The 14,305-nt window shown below is 48.4% G+C and overlaps 1 protein-coding gene across 13 annotated transcripts in view; it reads left to right on the top strand.

Annotated features, from left to right (window-relative positions):
* Window positions 1–14,305, top strand: part of APBB2 (amyloid beta precursor protein binding family B member 2) — a 397,109-nt gene that overhangs the window by 233,074 nt on the left and 149,730 nt on the right. For 12 of the 13 annotated variants that reach the window (XM_070068136.2, XM_089327105.1, XM_051830952.3 and 9 more), the window contains one exon: window positions 9,849–10,664. In XM_070068136.2, coding sequence (XP_069924237.1) covers window positions 9,849–10,664 — 816 coding nt within the window. Of the gene's footprint in view, window positions 1–9,848; window positions 10,665–14,305 lie in introns of those variants that run through there. The other variant, XR_016229875.1, reaches the window with a different exon arrangement.

Below are 14,305 nucleotides of genomic sequence, written 5' to 3'. Positions count from 1 at the left end.
GCCATTGTGAGTTTATATAATAATGTATCCTTTCTGTCCACTCTCATGGTTTGTAACTGACAAGTAAAAATGGTACATATATTTTGTGTGCACCATGTTTTGTATAACCTTGTGGAATGGCTACATTGAGCTAAGTAACTCATGGTTCAGATTCTTTTTTTTTTTAAGAGTTATTTATGTATTTGAGAGGTAGTTACAGAGAGAGGGGTAGAGACACAGAGAGAGAGAGAGGTCTTTCATCTGCTGGCTAACTCCCCAAACGGTTGCAATGGCCAGAGCTGGGCCCATCTGAAGCCAGGAGCTTCCTCCAGGTCTCCCACGAGGGTACAGGGATCCAAGCACTTGGGTTGTCTTCTACTGCTTTCTCAGGCCATTAGCAGAGAGCTAGATCGGAAGAGGAACAGCTGGGACACGAACCGGTACCCATATGGGATGCCGGCACCACAGGCAGAGGCTTAACCTGTTACACCACAGCACCAGCCCAGATATGTGGCTTTTAAAAGTGGAATCTAATAGCTCACGAGAAGTTCAGTGGGCACTGGATTCAAACCAGAGCCTATTCGGGATGCCAACGCTGCAGGTGGAGGCTTAGTCTATTATGCACAGCACTGGCCCCTTGGTTGAGATTCTCAAAGAAAAGTTCTTGGTGCATGTGTCTTGACTGCTTCATTTCACCTGCAAGGTGGTGCATGAGCCCTCGGGCTGCCTGAGAAGCTCACAGGGAGGTGAGACAGGGATGTGGGACTCACTGTTGAGTGTGAGCAGCCGGTGCAGCTGGCCCCTTGGCATTAGAAAGTTCTGTGGCTCTGATCCTCCACCCTCCCCGGCGAGGGACCCAAGCTGCCTTCTAATCACCTTGGCGTCTGTGTTCACAGAGAACTTCTTATCATTTCTGTCACATGGAAGGTTTGCCTTCATGAGGAATTTCAGGAAACCAGCTTTATTTTGCCTCTGCTTCCTTAAAGGAAAAGAAAAAAAAGAAATCCTGACTTTGTGTCATTTCCGTACTACTTTGAGGTCTGGTTCAGAAGGCAGCGTTCTTCTAGCTGGACCTTTTGCTGCTGACCCCTCCATGGGAGCAAAACTGTGCAGGAGCAGAAGACAAATGAAGAAAACCTGGAGTCTTGCACAAGGACTGGGCAACTGGGGAGCTTTCTTGGGCCCAGTTGTCGACCCCCTCCCGATTGTGCAAGCTTGACCCGGAGCAGAGGGGAGCAGGAGGAATTGTAGAGGGAAGAGTCTCCTGTCCTCACTGAGCAGCCTTTTGTGTGATGGAAGGCTGGGGACTTAGGGAAGGGACGGGAGGAAGAGAAAGCCGAGAGCAGGTGGAGGGCCCAGCACAGGTGCGCACGAGGCTGTGCCTGAGCTGTGCCTAGAGTTTGCCCTGTTGCATGCATCCCAGGGGCTCTGTGGCTGGGTGGGTCTGAGAAACGCCTGGTTACCCATGAAACCGAAGAGATCTTGGCTTGCCTAATTTTGTCTGGGATTCACAGACATGTGCAGTGTATCAGCTAGGGCCCCTTTACTTACCAGGGTGAGAAAACCTGGCTCCAGGTGCTTAAGCAAGATAAATAAACAAGTCTCTTGACCCTGGAGGTCCAAGGAGGGACATATTTCAGGCATGACCTATCAAGGGCTGTGAACTGGGACCTTAGGAGTTGCTCCTGTTCTCTCTGACTGTTGGCTTTGCTTTCTTGTTTGTGAGATGCCTGCTTGGGCAGATTGTCTCGTCCTGTGACCTCCTGATGTTCTAGGCTTCAGTCTTCTAGCTCAAGAAGAAGTGAATGGAGAGCACTCCTTGTGTCCTTCCGGATTGGCCCTGTAAGCGCAGTCCCCAGTTTTCTCTGGAGCCAGACACTCCAGCAGTGGGAGTTTGCTACTCTGATTGGGTCAGCCTGGGCCATGTGCTGCCTGCAGTGAGGGCTGAACCCCTCAAATGCAAGCTCCATGCAAATATCTTTCTTTGTCTGTGTTGTTTGCTGTGTTCTCAGCACCTGGAAGCATGTCTGGCACTTAGTAGGGTGCAAATTGTATCTGTTGAATGAGTGAATGGGCGTGGGGGGAGATGGATTCTCCCAGAACAACTGGAGGGCTGGGAACGGAAAAGGAGGAGGCTGTACCAGGTGGGCCTCCGTGGTGCGTGTGGGAAAGCACCGAGGACAGCGTTGTTCACCCCTGTGATCCACGTGAGTCTGACGTAGGGGTGCTTGCCTCTGACGTAGGGATACGTCCTCTTGCATGGAGTCAGATCTCCACCAGTCACACCCAGACCAGCAAGATGAGTAGATGTGAAGGTGATGGCACAACTCCCGGGCCCCCATCCACCTTCCGGACATCCCGCAGGAGAGCCACAGCCCCGTACCAAAGACCGGTCCTCCTGCTTATTGGCTATGGGCTTATTGGTTCCCTGTTCGTTTCACTTACTTTGTTCACCGTTGTGTTCTTGGCCTTGGGGAGACTTTCTGACACATTGTAGGTGCTTGATACATAGGAAACTAAAGAATAAGTGATTGAATTAATGAATCAGGAAAAAAGAAACTGGTCAGTGTTCTTTGCCTGACTTTGTAAAAGAAACTGGAAGTTCTGGGAATATAAAAATGAGAGGGAAATGCCAAGCAAAAACCACAGTGCAATACCACCTCACACCACTAGGACGGCTGTAATAAAAAGGGGGTTGCACTTGTGGCACGTAGGCTGAGTTTCTGACGTCAGCATCCCCTATTGGAGCGCCAGTTCGCACCCCAGATGTTCTGCTTTAGATCCGGTTCCCTGCTCACCTGCCTGAGAAAACAGTGGAGATGGTCCAGGTGCGTGGGCCTCTGCCACCCACATGGGAGACTAGATGAAATTCCTGGCTCCTGGCTTTGGCCTGGCCCAACCCTGGCTGTTTGGGGAGTGAATCAGTAACTGGAAGATTTGTCTGTCTCTCTGCCTCTCCCTCCCTCTCTCTGTTGTGCTGCCTTTCAGAAAAAAAAATAGAGGCCGGCGCCACGGCTCACTAGGCTAATCCTCCGCCTAGCGGCGCCGGCACACCGGGTTCTAGTCCCGGTTGGGGCGCCGGATTCTGTCCCGGCTGCCCCTCTTCCAGGCCAGCTCTCTGCTGTGGCCAGGGAGTGCAGTGGAGGATGGCCCAGGTGCTTGGGCCCTGCACCCCATGGGAGACCAGGAAAAGCACCTGGCTCCTGGCTCCTGCCATCGGATCAGCGCGGTGCGCCAGCCGCAGCGCGCCGGCCGCGGCGGCCATTGGAGGGTGAACCAATGGCAAAGGAAGACCTTTCTCTCTGTCTGTCTCTCTCGCTATCCACTCTGCCTGTCAAAAAAAAAAAAAGATTTTTTTTTTTAAGTTACAATAACAAGTGTTGACAAGGATGTGAAGAAATTGGAACCCTCATACACTGCTGATATGAGTGTAACGTGATGCAAACAATTTGTAAAACACTCCGACAGTTCCTCAAAGTGTGTGTGTATGTATAAAAAAGATGAATTCCTGTACATAACAGCTGTACTCCTGAGTATGTACCCCAGACAATTGAAAACATGTCTGCACAAAAAGAATGTGCATTGATTTCCATGGGGGTATTATTTGTAGTAGCAAAAAAGTAGAGACAACCTAAATGTCCATTAACTAATGAAAAGATGCTAAAAATGTGGTGTAACCATGCAGTGTAACGTGATTCAGCCACAAGAAGGAACGAGGTTCTGATACGTGCCACAGCTGGATGGACCTTGGAGAGGCACTAGGTGAGAGGAGCCAGTCCCCCAGGGCAACACATCGGATTATTCTGTTTATATCAAGTGTCTGGCATAGTCAAGGCCACAAAAACAGAGCCACGTTCACCAAGGCTTTGGTGGAGCGAAGGATGAGGCATGACTGCTCACACATACAGGGTTTCTTTCTGGATAATGAAGGGTTCTGGAAATCAATGATATTGATGGCTGCATGACTGTGCTAGTATACTCAATACCCACTGACATGTGACCTTAAAAGGGTGAACTTTATAGTATATAAATTGTATCTCAATAAAACTGTCTTAAGGAGCTGACGTTTACCCTAGCTGTTAAGAAGCCTGCATCCCATGTCGGAGTCCCTGGGCTTGATTCTAGGCCTTGGCTCCTGACTCCAGCTTCCAGCTAATGCAGACCCTGGGAGGCAGCACTGACAATTCGAGGGATCCGGCTCCTGCCCTCCACGTGGGAGACCTGCATTAAGTCCCCAGCTCCTGGTCCAGCCTTGGCCGTCATGGGCATATGGGGAGTGAACCAGCACATGGGAGCTGCTTCTCTCTGTGTCTTTGCTTCTCAAGCAAATAAATAAATAATACAGAAAACAAAGATGTGAAAATTGAATGAAAGAGTCCCTGCCCTCAGGGAGCTTGCAGTCTAAAACTCATGGAAATCTGGTGTTTACAGTACAGTGTCACGCACACAGTCCACAGAGGGGGCGGCCGCTGGGCAGCAGCCAGATGCGGCCTAAACAGGAGGACATGCTGTAGGATGGGGGATGTGTAGGGACAGTGCTGCAGTAGGAGGTGTGGCTGGAAGGACAGGTGGCAGCTAGAGGAGCATGAAGTGCCAGCCTACTGAGCTGAATTTGGACAACATGGAGCCAGCAGGAGGGCTACAGGGTCACTTTGTTGGTAGAAAGATACGGATGCAAGTTGAGTATTCTTTATCTGAAATACCTGGGTTTTTTAAGAGGTTGGAATATTTGCATATACTTGATAAGATTTCTTGGGGATAGGACTCAAGTCAACACACAATATTCACCTATGTTTCATATCTACCTTATATAGATGACCTGAAGGTAATTTTGTGCAGTTTTTATCCAGAAACCTGAAATGCAAAAGCTGAAACTTTTTCAAGGCTGACATGACACCTCAGGTGGAAAATTTCACACCTGACCTCATGTGATAGCTAACAGTCAGATGCAGGGTCACCAAGAATGTTCATGTAAAATTAGCTTCAGGCCATGAGTACAAGGTGTATGTAAAACCTAGGCGAGCCTCGTGTGTAGACTGGGGTCTCATCCCCCGAGAGATCTCATGATGTATATGAGAATATTCTAAAATTTGGGGGAAAATATCCCAAATGCTCCTGGTCCCGAGCGTTTCAGGTAAGGGGCACTCAACCAGTGTAGTGTTTCCGTTTCCCATTCTCCTTCTTATCCACTCCATAGTTGCTGATGACACAGGTGCACCCCATGAGGAAGTGAGAAGCAGAGCGAGGCCTGGAATGGCATGGTGGGGAGCACGTGTGGGCCGCGTGGGCTGCCTGGGCCTCAGTGCTCTTCAGACCACAGCAGGGAGAACTTGGCGCCCGCGGGGTTGCAGCTGGGGAGCGGTCGTGTCTCACAGAGGAGTAGACCCATCTGATCGGTGTCACAAAACTTGGACCTTGACTGTAAGTCAGGGCTGGGGAGCCCTTGTCCTGCTAAGAGCCGCTTGGATATTTATGACATCATTCGCAGGCCAGACCATGTTATCAACTAAAAAATGAGCCTGCTATAAATGTATTGAATTTCGAATGCTGCCTGTGGTTGCCTTAGCAGGGCCAGACCCGATGATTTCGCAGCTCTTACACGGCCCGCAGGCCAGATGTTCACCCTTTTCAGTAGCCTTTTCTTCTTTGGGAAGGCATCGTAGAATTTAACAGAAGTTTCCTTGGGCTGAGACTGAAGAGCAAAATAAATTGGTCTAGGTGTTATATTGAAGGATTTTGTTTTAAAATCCTGCTCGGATGTAACATGGGGCAAACGTTCAGATAGCTTATCATTGATCACCCCTTTCGGCGGACAACATTAGCTTTTCCCAGGAAAGAAAAATGAGCTTCCTGTTGATGTACTACTTCGGCAGCAACGGTCGTTTCCTTTCAGTTTTTTATAAGAAACTCAGAAATTTTACCAACCTAGACATCGTATGTATACATTTCTTGAGATGTTAACAAAACACCTGCCTTTCTCATTGTATTCAAGGATTTATTCTACAAGCATTTATTGAGTGCCTGCTGTGTGCTAGGCTGCTATGCTGGTTGGTAGGGATCCAGTGGGAAACTGATGCAGATTAAAAATTTTAAACAGCACAGTTTGAGCGATGCTGTAACAGCCATGGTTTATGAAGGTGTGGGAGTGTAATGAAGGGACTCTAGAGCCTGCCCAGAAGGGGCGAGAGAAGCCTGCAGAAAGAGGTGACGTCCACGGTGTATCTTCGAGGGGGAGTAGGGATTTGCTAGAAGCAAAGGCTGCTGAGAACGTGTTACGAGAAAGATCTCTTGCCTCTGAAGTTCCTAATTCAGATGTGTACCTTCGTCTTCTTCCAGGTCGTCTCTATGTCTTCCTTACTGCAGGCAGTCTCACCTAAAGGACAGTATATTTAAATATATACATATGTATATAAATATATCTACTCATTTGAAAGGCAGATCAAGTGGTGGGGGGGAGGGAGATTTTCCATTATCTGGTTCACTCCCCAAATGTCTGAAATAGCCAGGCCAAAGTAAGGAGCCCAGAACGCAATCCAGGACACCCACATGGATGGTAGGGACCCAAGTACTTGAGCCACTGCCAGCTGCTTCCCAGGGTGTGTCTTAGCTGGAAGCTGGATCAGAAGTGGAGCAAGACTTGAACCTTGGCAGTCTGATATGGGATGTGGTTGCCCTAAGCAACAGCTTAACTACTGTACCAAAGCACCCAGCCCTCAAATTTCATTTTAATGCCCTGTCTAGGCCCAGTCCTGGAGAAATTGAATCAGAATTTTTGGGAGTATCTTTGAGAGTAGAGCCCAAGCATGTATTCTTTTTAAAAGTGTATACCAGGTGTTGGGGGTGGGGGCGGCAGTGGCACTGTGGCATAGCCGGTAAAGCCGGCACCTGCAGTGCCAGTATCCCATATTGGCACCAGTTTGAGTCCCGGCTGCTCACTCACTCTGATCCAGCTCTCTGCTATGGCCTGGGAAAGCAGTAGGAGATGGCTCAAGTACTTGGCCCACTGCACCCACGTGGGAGACCTGGAAGAAGCTCCTGGCTTCAGATTGGCTCAGCTCTGGCTGTTGTGGTTATTTGGGGAGTGAACCAGTAGATGGAAGATTTTTTTTTTCTCTCTTTCTGGCTCTACATCTCTCTGTAACTCTGTTTTTCAAATAAATAAAATAAACCTTTTTTTTTAAAAAAAAAGAATTTGTCTTATTTCTTAGACTTTTTGATTCTGAAGAAGCCAGCCAAATATTAAAAGGGTTAAAGAGACATTATTAAGATTTTCTTTCGTTTAAATAGAAACATAGACCTTCTTTCTCTTAAACCCAAGGAATGTATTTTTTTTTTCATAATTAAGCCCTCATAGGCCCAAGGTCTTTGTTCCTTCTTGTTCATCTGCACACTCTGTGTGTGTCTACAGCAAGGCTGCTTCTGTCGCTGGCACCAAGCGGAGAGGTGGGGAATCCGGGGACCTTTGCAGGCAGCCCTGTGCTCTGTCACTTGGCCACAAAGTGGGGAGGGGGGCTGTTGCTAATTCCTGTGCTCGGCTCTCTGTTCCACACGTCAGCCAGGCACTGTCACTGTTCAGAGAAACTGCAGGCCAGTGTGCTGGATCTTGGGCCATGTTGTCAGGAAGGAGCTGGGACAGCTTGCAAGCCTTTGTCTCTCTGAGCCTCACCACGCCTCTCACTGTCAGGGCCTCCCTCTTGCAGCCTTGATCTTCCTAGGATGTTGCTAACCTCTGTCTGCTTCATGACCCTTTTGGGCCCAGAGGACTTCCCAGTTGATGTGTTGACTCCTGGAGATAACCATATGCTTCAAGGGATTGGCCTGGCTGTCTTCGTGTTGGACTAAGCCTTTGATTTTGCCTCCAGCTGATACCATCGTTTAATACCTACCACAAACTTAAACTGTGCAGGCTTTGCCATGTGAAATCAGCCTACACAGAGCTGCATTTGTACACCCAATTTGCACTGGGGTGGGAGTGAGAGGTCCTATTCTGACTCCTCGCTACACTTCTTTCCTTCCTGCCACTCATGATTTTTAGCAAGAAGAGGAGTTAGCAGGGCCCCGAGAGGGTGATGGGATCCAAAAGGCTTGTAAGAATGTGGCTGGCACATCCAGGATATAAAAGCTACCTTAGCATTAAAATCACCTCGAAACTCTGCTAGTATTCCTTCCGCAAAGGGTTCTGGTTATAAACAAAGTGAATAAAAATTTCTTCCTGATAACCTTGCTAAATACAATATCTGATGCCATGAAACGACCTCATAGAAATGTTTTTACCATGCCTTTGAGGAAGCCAGCAGATTTCCACTTTCTCAAATTGTCACTGTAAATACCCGAATCTAAAAATAGCAGCCTCTGGTGCGTCTGTGCAGTGGCTGTGTCTCTCGGAGGGCGTCCTGGACGTTCAGGGCGGAGCCTGCTTGTATCAAATGCTGCTTTTGAGTGAGGGTGAATTATGAATGGAACCATGTGTTTTCCATAGAGCAGTAGCCCGACAGTAATAAGAGGCAGGTTTTCAAACGTTAATTTTCAGAGTACTGTTTAAAAGTTAGAAACACTAAAAATTCTCTGCTGCTGCTGTAAAGTGAGATCCAAGAGCTGCGGTGGGGTGCTGGGTGGGCAGGAGTCCTAAGTCATGAGCTCTAACCACCCTGGGCCACGGCCCTGTGCTGTCTTGCGGGCCACTGGTTGTTCTGCCAGAAATGTGCAATGTGGAAGCACAAGGACTCTCAAGTGAGGGCCTCTTTTCTAAAATTGCCCACTCTGAGTATTGGACCATAGAGAAATACTTGGAAGCTCCCAAAGATGGGGAAAGTCTTGCCCTCTTCCTCGAAGATCCCTGTTTTTCCTGGGGGAGGATGAGGGACTTGTTGGAAGGCAATTTCAAGAATGGCAGGAGGTGTGCTTTGGTCCATCTACTGCAGATACAGAGATCACCAGAGCGTCTGTGGAGGGCAAAGGATCCATTAAGAAAGAGGCCATTGCTCGTAGGGAGATGTGAAACCTCAGGGAACCTGCCTGATGAATTGTGTTCCCTTCTGCTAGGAGAAGCCTGCCTTTCTTCCTAGCAAGAGACATATGGAATAAATCACCTATGGAGCAAACAATATTTGAGATAAATGCAACTGTCATACGGTTTCCTAGGAGTTCTGCAAGGACACTCAGCAGGCAGCTGAGTCTGTATGTACCAGGGGCCCCACCATGCCTGTGGACAAGGACTCAGTGCTACACTGTTAGTGCTTTGTGTGCGTGTTGTCGAGGAATTGGGCCATTCTTCAGAATTTCCATCTAGTAGAAATACAAAGCCCAGGTCCAACACACTCATAAATAAATCAGTAAACTAATGGAGGTTTGGTTTTCCAGGCAGTCAGAGCACAGTTTCTAAACACGGTTGAGAAAAATTACCTGGGACATATGGAGCGTGATTGAACAGTGACCTTTCAGATTAATTAAGGAAGCGGGAGCCCCAGAGGGCTGGCGAGCAGGTTGCTGTTGATGCCTGGAGGAGCTGCAGAATGACAGTGTGGGGGAACTGTTCGGCAAGAGCATGTGTTGCAAGCTTATCGGCGGAAAACGCTTTTCTCTGAGTTCAAAAGAGAGACACTGTGTTATTCTGAGTAAAATGTAGACCCTCCGACTAATTAGATTTTCTCTTCAATGACTTTTGAGTTTCCACGTTAAAACCTGAACTCGTTCCTGTTTCACACAGGAAACAAGGGTGAAGTAGGGGGGCCTGTGGGTCGGTTCTCTTAGACTGTGATGCAGCCACAGCATCCCTTCTTGCCATTTTCTGTCTGCAAATGTGCACTGGTCCTGTGTGCTCAGTGGTTTAATCGTGGCAGGTGTCTAACGAGCAACTCTTGTCTCCCCAGCTGACTCGGGTGCTGGCACCTTGGCCGTGTTTATGGCCAGCAGCGGAACCGCAGAGGTCGCAAATCGGAACAGCGCAGCCACACCGCCCAACACCCTGAACCTCCGCTCCTCCCACAATGAACTGTTGAACGCCGAAATCAAGCACTCGGAAACCAAGAACAGCACCCCTCCCAAATGCAGGAAGAAATATGCACTGACTAACATCCAGGCGGCCATGGGCCTCTCGGACCCAGCCGCCCAGCCCCTGCTGGGAAATGGCTCTGCCAACATGAAGCTGGTGAAGAACGGGGAGAACCAGCTCCGCAAGGCTGCCGACCAGGGGCAGCAGGACCCCAACAAGAACATCAGCCCCACGGCCAGCATCAACATAACTTCTGAGAAGTTAGAGGGCAAAGAGGCCCCCCCGCAGGAGTCCTCGGCCTGCGAGATTTTACCCGCCCAGCCCAGGAGAACTAAGAGCTTCCTAAATTACTATGCAGACCTGGAAACCTCGGCCCGAGAGCTAGAGCAGAACTTGGGCAACTGCCCCGGGGCTGGGGAAGAGAAGTCCCCGGCGGGCCAGGGCCAGGCCTCCACCATCGCCGGGAATGGCGAGTTGCTGCTGCAGAAACCAAGCAAGCGCCAGACCAGCCCTGAAGATGGCCAGGTAGCCACCGTGTCCTCCAGCCCAGAGACCAAGAAGGATCACCCTAAAACGGGAGCCAAAACCGACTGCGCGCTCCACCGGATCCAGAACCTGGCGCCGAGCGACGAGGAGTCGAGCTGGACCACCTTGTCGCAGGACAGCGCCTCCCCCAGCTCCCCGGATGAAACAGGTACCTCCCGGGCCGGCTGTGGCCTCAGCGGCACTTCTCACTGGGTGTGTGTAGCTCTGGATGGAGTGAATCTCTAGACTGAGCAAAAATGGCCATTCCCAGGCAGAGAGGAACGTGAGCCTTTTGGGGTGAGATTGGGCAATGTGTGTTGGAGTCCTTGATCATACTTTGGCTTAGTTTTGTTCCAGTGAACATGCCTGTAAAAGAAATATGCCCTTGGTGTTATGTACAGTAAAACACCGTCTACGTAGAAATTACACTGCCAGTGCTTAGGGGAGTGTATCTACCCAAGAATACTGGCTTTCGTTAAATAAATTGAAAAAATAATACAGTTGCAGTGGGCAGGATTTAAACTGATTAGAAGAGAGCCAACTATTTAAAAATCTTCAGAAGAACTTAGTTATGCTTGAAAAGTTGGAAATTTAAAGCATCAGGAGTCTGTTTAATGAAGACATTTTCCTTTTGCCCTTTACTGGGGAGTATTTTATTAGCCTGTTCAACTGATATTTGAAAGTGAGAAAATGGCATATCTTGCGAAATCTGTTTAGACGTCTAGGATTGCAGCCAGTAATTGAAACCGGTCTCTCTGTACTTTTGCCTGTATGTGTGACATCTTTGGCTTTTCAGAGGGGTTAAGATTGTGACAGAAGTGAATGGGGTCCTAAAAGGCAGCTGTATTTCATCTCATTTTTTTCCTAGTCCCCACTCTCCTGATCATCGTAAGATTGAACGATGGCCATCATGAGGCTGTTGTATCTGAACTCGCTGTGAACAGGACTCAGAAAGGTAGCCCAGCACCTGCTCTCATGGATCCCAGGGCCGTCTGAATGTGCTGCAGATAGAACAAACAAGACAGGTGTGACCACCAAAAAAGGAAGACCATACTCCCAACCTGTACGGCAGATAAAGTGCAAGCATGAAAGATAAGGAAAAGGAGGAGGAGAGAGTTCAGATGTTAACTTGTTTTATTTAAAAAAAAAAAAAAGGTGTTTTTGAAGTGCCCTTTAAAATCGCAGTACTTTAAGTGATCGATTCCATCATCTTCCTGCGCTGGATATGGTAATAGAGATTGAGATGAGTCCTTTTCCTCTCGTAAATGTCTAGGCCTGCACATTATTTGAATCATAATTGTGTTCGGTAATGTCACTCAGTTCACGGCTCTCCGTTCCTTTTTACCCATTTGGAAAATTCATATCCTATAGCTTGTGAACATTGTCACCTACCAGTATTGGTATGACTCCTAAGCATGTTTTCTAGCATTTTATTTATTTATATTTTATTTGTGGGGCAGAGAAACAGAGTCCCCATCTGCCCACGGCAGACAGGTGGCTGAGGCTGAGAGCCGGGAACTCGGTGTGGGTGCCCCACATAGGTGGTAGGGACCTAAAGCCATCAGTGCTGCCTCTCAGGGTCCGCATTCACAGGAAACTGGGCTCAGAGCAGAGCCAGGACTGGAGCGTAGGCACTCCAGGGTGGGATGCAGTGTCTTAATTGTCAGGCCAAACGCCCACCCTGCCGACGCGGCCATCGCACAGCCAAGCTCCCTCTCCTGCTTTCAGTGCCGTCCGCGGTGGCCTCAGTAATTCCTGTGCAGTTAACTTGCAATCCGTTGGAAGTGCTGAATTAACTGGAAGGCATTAAAGGAACAGTGAAGCCCCCCCTGCCCCTCATAACTCTTCCCAGCCATGACCACTACGTGTGTTTGTGTGTGTGTATGTGTGTGTGTGTGTGCATGCATGTATGTCCTTCCAGAAAACAATTTAGGCAAATACCCACATTTATGATACATTTAAAACTTTACTCAAGAATTTGTAATGACAATATTTTTAAAGAGCCCTTGTCTTTTAGAGATGTACGCTAACATGTTATAGTGTCAGCTACACAGTATAGTATAACACAGTGTGCTCTTCATAGCCATGAATTCACTCAACTGCCAATCAGAAATGCCTGGGGGAAGAAATTACATCCGTACTGAATACTTTTTTTCTTGACGTTATTCCCTAAACAATAAGTATAACAACTATTTCTGTAGTACTCACATTGTGTGGGGCATTATAAGTAATCCAGAGACGATTGAAAGTATGTGGGAGGACGTGTGTGGGTCGGAGGCAAATACTTTGTACCGACTTTAAAAGGAGCCTGAGCACCTGCAGATTGTGGTATTCGGGAGAAGTCCTGCAGCCAATCCCCTGTGCATTCCGAGGTCCAGGTGTGGATACTAACGTAAACAATAGTATGTATGGGGTTTTCTTCAACAGAATTAGGGTTGGGAACAACAAAAAAACAAGTTGTCCAGATGCTTCTGACGGTTAAAGCTGCGTTATGGGTATATGAAGGCTCATCATGCTCTATGATTTGTATGCTTGCAAATTTTCAAAGAAGTTAAAGCAAGAAAAGCATTACTCAAATTGTTTTGTGTTTTGCTTCTTCCACTTGAGAACCTATCTTGCAGATCCGTCCATTTTTGTACTTCAATTTGTTAAGTATTGTCCATGGTATTTCTCAACATGTGTTCTGTGGTTTATTTAGCGTTTCCCCCACTGATGAGTATGTAGATGTTTCTAGCCAGTAGCCCTTTTGCTGAGTGGAGAGCCTGGTATAAGGGCCTGAGGAGAGGGCAAAGTGGACACTGAAAATATTCAGTCCCCTGTACCTACTGCGATGTCCTCCTGAGGTGTGCTTCTGCTCCCTCTCTCGGAACACTTCCCCGCCGCTGTGCGCTGAGCTTTGCTGCTCATTGGCTCAGTGTCCGCGGGTTACCTTCTGTTGGGCTCCTCCCGTTACAGGGCTTGGCACATGTTGTGAAGTGTATTAGAGTTTTCTGACTTGTGGAGAAGATGCACTCGGTTTTTGCTTTCAGAATTGGTCTTGAGGCCCTTTGAATTCACAGTGAGGTTGACTGTGCTGGTGGCCCTTGGCAGGTGGCTAAGGATGGACTTTGAATCAGAGCTACTTGAGAGAAAGTGTTAGCTGTGACTCAGGAGCCATGAGACTGCATCTTTAACAAACACACGAGGAGCCAGGCCTGTGCTGTCCTTCAGAACGAGTGTTTGCGGATCACAGCACGCTGCAGTTCTCAAATTATGAGCACTAAGACATTTTGGAATGGTCTCAGAGTCAGCTGTGGGACCTGCCTGAAGTGAGCCCTCCTTAATGCAGATGAGACATCCTGATCACCTGTCCCAGTCTCGGGCAGCGGACACTGAGTGGATAGTGAGGAACCAAGTGGTGCTTTGGCACGGATCTTTCTTTTGATTTTTCTCTTTCCAGTGAACTATATTGTTGGTATTTAAAATGGTCACGGGGCCGGCGCTGTGGCGTAGTGGGTAAACTACCGCCTGCAGTGCCAGCATCCCATATGGGCACCAGTTCGAGTCCTGGCTGCTCCACTTCCAATCTTTGCTGTGGCCTGGGAAAGCAGTAGAAAATGGCCCAAGTCTTGGGCCACTGCACCCACATGGGAGACCTGGAAGAAGCTCCTGGCTCCTGGCTTTGGATCAGCATAGCTCTGGCCTTTGCAGCAAATTGGGGAGTGAGACAGAGGATGGAAAACACCTCTCTCTATATCTCTCTCTCTCTGCCTCTGCCTCTCTGTAACTCTGCCTTTCAAATAAATAAATGAATACATTTTTTTTTAAAAA

This window comes from Oryctolagus cuniculus, chromosome 2, assembly GCF_051225735.1.
Source record: "Oryctolagus cuniculus isolate XC-2025 breed Fujian yellow rabbit chromosome 2, ASM5122573v1, whole genome shotgun sequence".
In the NCBI taxonomy this organism is placed as follows: domain Eukaryota; kingdom Metazoa; phylum Chordata; class Mammalia; order Lagomorpha; family Leporidae; genus Oryctolagus; species Oryctolagus cuniculus.
Note: the sequence above shows the minus strand (reverse complement) of the source record. Positions and strands in the feature narration are given on the sequence as shown.